This window comes from Quercus suber, unplaced genomic scaffold (assembly GCF_002906115.3).
Source record: "Quercus suber isolate HL8 unplaced genomic scaffold, Cork oak 2.0 scaffold_201, whole genome shotgun sequence".
Taxonomy (NCBI): domain Eukaryota; kingdom Viridiplantae; phylum Streptophyta; class Magnoliopsida; order Fagales; family Fagaceae; genus Quercus; species Quercus suber.
The window spans coordinates 55,190-62,258 of NW_027069659.1; the positions used below are offsets into that span (position 1 = coordinate 55,190).

Genomic DNA, 7,069 nt, shown 5'->3' on the forward strand with positions numbered 1-7,069 from the left:
CTCACTACAACTATTCCTATTAGCGTCATCACGTGATCAAGCTATCAAGAATTCCATTAGCCCACAGAAATGCAAGAAAAGTTGGACGAAAGTTTTTAAATTTTTGACAATATAAATGAAATTAAAAAAAAAAAAAAAAAAAAAAAAAAAAAAAAACTCCAATGAATTATAGAAGCTAAAGGCCTGTTTGTTAAGAGATTTTTATTAAGGTTATTGAAGTATTATAGAAGTACGTGTGAAATGGTCACTTAAGCTTAGACGGTTGCATTTTGTCCCTTCGGAGTTGGGAAAGGAAAAGAAATAATTTTAGTTTCAGAAATAAATATGAAATTATAAAACCCAGCTCAGCTCATCATTGCGTTCAAGCTTCTATTACCCTTTGGAGACATGGAATAAAACAATTATTGTCAGATGGTTCCAAAGATAAGTTAACTGTCTCCTTTGATAATAAATAATATTAATTCACAAGCTTTAAGGGGGCAATATCATCTCGTATCCTGTATTTCACAAGAACAGATATGCCTCTACCATTTTTAATTCACAATAATCAATGAAAGAATGAATTGTTTCCTGACATTGACCATCAGGCCAATGTCAAATTAAAATCCTTTCCTTATTGGAAGAAGTTCTACTCAATTTTTTTTTTTAAGGAAAATGATATATATATATATATATAACAGAACTTATTAATTTATTGAGAATTCATAGTTAATTTCTAAAATTTGAAATTAAAATATTATTTTTGAGTAATTCTTAGGTACTCACAGAGTATAATGAATGATATTTTCTCATTTCACATTCATGGTAAGTTCACTTATTAGATTTATGGTAAATCTTATTATGAATATGAGATGAGTGATCACCATTTTTTTATATTTTGAAAATACCTAAATATTTTCCCTTATTTTTATTTTTTTTTTCCAATTCTTGGATGACATTAGAGAGAGAGAGAGAGAGAGAGAGAGATATATATATATATATATAAAATCTTTTCTCAATATGTTTAGAAACTTATTGATATGTCAAACCTTTTTTAATTTTCAACTAAACCCAAAATTGACACCATTTTATTACATTCTTTCATGAGCTGTGCTACATAGTACAAGCATAATACTTTCACAATAATTGCACACCAAAGTCTCGGTGATAAGTAATTACTTTTCTTAATTGGACTTATGATTGACATCATTTTTTTTATATACTCTTAATAACTTATCATCTAGACTCTATTGTGAAAATTTTGTACTTTTAGTTTTATTCATTTTTTCCCCTCTCATTTTTCACCAAAACACATAATATTCACAATTATATGCACTGATCTACACAATTTAAACCGTGCAAAGTTGATGTCCACGTTCAAAATGTGGAAAGTTGACGTATACCCAAAAAAAAAAAATTTGTGTAAGAGAATTATTACATTTTTATTGTCCATCGTTAACAACATATCACATCAATAGTTATGAAATAACTTTGTCGCTAAATATTTTTTTTTCCACTCAAAAATATGCAGAAATGTTTTCATGCGAGAGTGCCAATGGGCCAACCACACTTTTTTGAAGGAGACCATCTATTAAGGTCAAATTTATGGTAAACATCGATTTGTTGAAAGTGCTTTGTTTATGCAAAGCTTAATTCAACTATGCCCCCATTCGCTGTTTCTACACATTTTACAAAACCCACCTCCAGCTCCAAGATATTTCTCCCAAAGATCTATACAGATACTTTAAATTTTCTATTGCCTACCTGTTACTTTATTCTTATTATTGACGAGGTATGTGCGTGCGATCTTTGAACATCTCTAGATGTAAACGCCAAAAGAACAACAATAGGGATATTCAAACTTCGTACCAGCAATTTCAAAGCCTACCAAACTCCTATAGACTAAAATCGACTTCATGTTCTATCATTTTCATTACTTTTTATCAACTAAATTAATGTCCAAGAAAAAAAAAATTAACACCAAAAACAACAAAACAAACTACCATTCGGCTTATGGATTCATTAAAATTTCATACCTATCATTTGAGTAACTTATTGGTGTTACATTATATAAATAAAATATATATATATATATATTCCTTGAGTTGGAATCATATTCACATGTTAAGTGGGACCAAAACCCAAATTAGTAGTATATAATTTGCATGCATTATGAAGCAGTTAACACCAGAACATTCTAAACCAGCCTCCTCTGAATGAGAGGTTAATCATACACACACAAAGTAGTTGTCAATCTGAGCCTAATCATACACACACACAGTACTTGTCATCTCTCACTTCCAACATTTACAAATCCTTCCAAACAGACTGCTACAAATTCAGATACAAACAATACACCATAAAAATCTCATTATGGCATTATTGAGAAACAAAAATTTCTCATTTTACAGTCAAGTCAGTCACATTAACATTACATATTGCAGTACACAACTCTCACTTTTGTATACCCCAAAAAAAAAAAAAAAACAAAGTAAAAACTGATAAAAAAAGTGTACAAACTTAAAAAGTTTTAAACCACAATCACTCATTCGTATTCTTTTAATTTTTCCTCTTAATTACTCCATATTCATATTTAGAAAATATACTATATTTTTAATAATATTGAAATTAAAAGCTTACAAAAAAGAAAAGTTAAATAAAATAAAAATCAACCTCTGTACAAAGGAGACCGTTCATGAACAACCTTAGAAATCTTGGACTGTCGAAAAACCTTAATCGGACTCGGAAAATACCAGCTCCACCCTTTGGCTTTGCCAGAATCTGACGTCATCGAAACGGCAACGGATCTCGACCTCCTCATCATCGTACTACTACTGAGGTTGTCGTTCACTTCTTCAACCTTCTTGCTGGACCGGAAGACGGACCAAAACGACGACGCTTTGGCCTTGGGCGTGGTGTCTCTGAACTCGGTGTCGGACCCGGTTCCTACGAACCGGGACCTGGACCGGAGGAAGGGAATCGCGACGGATCTGGAGCGACGGAAAGCCGGTTCGCTTTCGATGAGATTGGAGACTCGGCCTGTGGGTCCGGGTCCTCCTCCTCCGGCGTCGTGTGATGAGAAGCGAGAGAAGGAGGAGGAGGAAGACGACGAAGACGACGTCGTTTGTCTTACTGTGGCGGCGAAGCAAGCGCATGGGCGCGCGTTAGCGCAGTCGGGACAGAGGGTGGAGAGACGGTCGCGGAGGCACACGTGGCATATCCCAGTACGGCGGCGCTTCGAAGGGTGTTTAGGACATTTCCATACCTCTTCTTCGTCCATTTTACTCACTAATAATAATAAGTAAAAGAAGGCAGTAGAGGTTTGAGCTTGAGCTTGAGCTTGTGTTTGTGTACGAGTTTGGATTTGTGTGCTAGCTGTAGTTTCTCAGTTTATGTTCGTCTCGACTCTGTGGCTTCCCTTTGGCTGAGGTATATAATAAGGGGGGTTTGATTGGTGGGAGACAGGTTAACCTTGGTTAATTTTTAACTCGGGTTACCTTGGGTTCTTTTTTTTTTTTTTTTTTAAAAAAAAAAAAAAAAAAAACAACATATCAATATGAAAGTGATAAATAATTAATCACAATAAAAATTATATTAAATACCCAACAAATTATTACAATATATTCACAATTAAAGTGAGAGTATTTCATAAATCAAAATAAAATAATAAAACTTGAAAATCAACTCATTGAAATTGAATTTCTCCATTCTTTTTTTTTTTCAGCACTTTCCAGTTTCCTCTGTCTTTTTCTTTTGGGCCTTTTTCGTTCGGCTTTTGCGTTCGCGTCGTTTGGTTTGGTAAACCTTGGTAGACTGAAACGACACGTTTTTGGTCATACGTTATGAAATTGCCCGGTCTATTGTGGTGGATTTACAGGAGTGCCACGCGGATTGTGCGCGGTTGTTCACACGTGTAATGTAATTGTATGACTCACCGTACATTCACACATAAAAGAAGAGAGGAGTAGTGAGTGTGGGAAAATGGGTCCCAGTTGAAAAAATGTTTGATTGATTATTCCTAATCGTTGGGCATCTACTGCGGATGTTAATTTTGACGTTTTGATTTGGTGGCTTTTATTTTTTTGCTTATTAAAGTATTTTTACTGAATCCCATAACCAACAGAAAAGGAAAAAGAGGATTTTACTGAAATTGTTTTTAGTATCCTTTCAACCAGTTCAACAAGGCAAGACCATCCCATCACCTTTTTTTTTTTTGATTCATCCCATCACCTTCTTATCATATCCAGTTAAAAGTGGAATATCGCTACAGGTATTTTCAATTATTTCTTGCTAATAATGGTAAAGAATCAGCTAATATTGTTTTTTCTTTCTTTTTTTTTTCATTCTCGTGAATTCAATATTTTTTATAGTAAAAATTTCAAATTGTTTAAATTTTCTGGGAAATTAAAACCAATGTATTTCCGACTTCCGAGTCCAAGATAAGTTTTAAAAACCTTGAGAGCTCCTTCTAAAACAATTTAATTCGAGTTATTTTTTGAAGTTCAGTATATATCTAAAGGGAAGAAAACAAATCACATGACTATTATGATATGTGAGATTATTTATGGGATACTAATCAATTTTAGTGGTGATTTGTTACAAGTTTAGTTAAATGCAAGACATTAGACATGTGAGATTACATTATTAACTTTTAGGCGGAACTTTATATTTTCATAAGTTTGTGAATTAGGTGATATTGAGATTTTTAAACCCATATTTTCATAAGTTTGTGTTAAGAAAGTATTCTAGAAAATATTGGAAGAAAACCAATTTCTCTTAATTAAAAATAGGAAAAATGAGAAGCAATGTTAATTTACACTGTGCCTTTCCCTTATATACACGAAGCAGTAAAAGAGAGGGAAAGAAAGATTAACTAACTACCAAAACTCTAACCACCTAATTAACAAGAGAATGACAGCTGTAAACTACTTAGATTAGTTCATACATGCCATTAGCTACACGTGCTAACAGATGAGTCTTAAAACTTAAGTGCTACGACATCGTATTAGCTTTCAACTTTACTTTCTTCCTTTTAGTCTCAGTTGTGTCGTTTTGCCCTGTTTTATCTTCAGCGCATTCCTTCAAGTCTTCTTTCTTCTTGATTGCCCCTTCTTCTCTCTTAGCAGAAGTTTCAACACTCCCTTTAAAGTCAGGAACCATAAGTTCAGCAACTTGATTATCAGTAGTCTGAAGCTTTGGTGAGTAAATATCTATTAACCCTAAGCAAGTAATTAACCTGCTAAAAGCTGGAAGTCCCAATGCCTTTCATAAAAATATCTGCTGTTTGAAAATGGCTTGAAACATGGAATGTTTTGATCACCCCTTCTGTTATCTTGTCAGACTTGTCTCTCACCAAATGACAATCAACCTTTATATGTTTTGTCCTTTCATGGAAGACTGGGTTTGCTGCAATATGTAATGCAGCCTAATTATCACAAAACAATTGAGCACTACTTGGATGATCAACTCTCAAGTCTCTTAACAATTGAAGAACCCAAACAATTTCACATGTTGTGGTGGCCATTGCCTTGTATTCTACCTCTGCTGAAGACCTAGACACTATGCTTTGCTTCTTGGACCTCCAAGAGATTAGGGAATCACCCAAAAACACACTATAGCCTGTGATAGATCTTCTCGTATCTGGGCAGCCTGCCCAATCCACATCACAAAAGGCTTTAACTTGCATACTTGAGATACTAGAGAAGAACAAACCTCTGCCTGGTGTCCCCTTCAAGTACTGAAGTATCCTATTGACTACCAACATGTGAGGCTCTCTTGGTTTAGCTAGAAACTGACTTAACCTATGCATTGCATAGGTGATATCAGGTTTAGTCAGAGTCAGATATAACAATCTTCCAATTAGTTTCCTGTATAGACTAGCATCTTGAAGAAGTTTACCAACATCCTTTGATAAATGCAAGTTCTGTTCCATTAGTGTTTTAACTGGTTTAGACCATAAAAAACCTGTATCTTGCAAAATCTCCAAGCTGTACTTTCTTTGATTCAAACTGGTCCCCTTTTCACTTCTAGCAACCTCAAAACCCAAAAAATATTTCAGAAAACCTAAATCTTTCAAGCTAAACTTAGTATCAAGTAGGAGCTTCAAAGCACTAATGCAATCAGGATCACTACCAGTGAGCAAAATGTCATCTACATAGACTAGCAAAACTATGAAAGAGGATCCTTTAGTGTAGGTAAAAAGAGAATAGTTAGCATTGGATTGGACAAAACCAAAATTCAACAATGTATAAGAAAACTTAGCAAACCATTGCCTTGAAGCTTGTTTTAAACCATAAAGTCTCTTGTTGAGCTTACAAACCAAAGGAGCAGAATGAGAATTAGAATGAGAAACGCACTCCCCCTTGCTGTGAAAACCAGGTGGAAGACTCATATAAACCTCCTCATCTAAATCACCATGTAGAAAAACATTATTGACATCCATTTGATGAAGAAACCACCATTTCACAGCAGCCATAGACAAGACCATTCTAACAGAAACTGACTTAGCTGAAGGAGAGAAAGTGTTAGTGTAATCAAGGCCCTCTCTCTAAGTATAACCCTTAGCTACTAAACGAGCCTTGTGTCTTTCAATGGAGCCATCAGACCTATATTTGGTTTTATAAACCCACTTGTTGAGACTTCTACTAAGAGAGAAGAAGGGGCAGTCAAGAAGAAAGAAGACTTGAAGGAATGCACCAAAGATAAAATAGGGCAAAACGACACAGCTGAGACTAAAAGAAAGAAAGTAAAGTTGAAAGCTAAAACGATGTCGTAGCACTTAAGTTTTTAGACTCATCTGTTAGTACGTGTAGTTAATCGCATGTATGAACTAAACTAAGTGGTTTACAGCTATCATTCTCTTGTTAATTAGGTGGTTAGAGTTTTGGTAGTTAATTAATCTTTCTTTCCCTCTCTTTTACTGATTCGTGTGTATAAGGGAAAAGCATAGTGTAAATTAACATTGCTTCTCATTTTTCCTATTTTCAATTAAGAGAAATTGGTTTTCTTCCAGTATTTTCTGGAACACTTTCTTAACATGGTATCAAAGCTTCAATAGCTCATCCATGGCTTCCGCTACCAACACAACTTC

General features: G+C 34.4%; 1 protein-coding gene across 1 annotated transcript; it reads right to left on the reverse strand.

Moving 5' to 3' along the window:
- Positions 1-2,260: 2,260 nt before the first annotated feature.
- Positions 2,261-3,402, reverse strand: LOC112034790 (uncharacterized). The gene has a single exon (XM_065779161.1). The coding sequence runs from the start codon at positions 3,257-3,259 to the stop codon at positions 2,648-2,650; it is 612 nt and encodes a 203-aa protein (XP_065635233.1). The 5' UTR covers positions 3,260-3,402; the 3' UTR covers positions 2,261-2,647.
- Between the last annotated feature and the right edge of the window lie 3,667 nt (positions 3,403-7,069).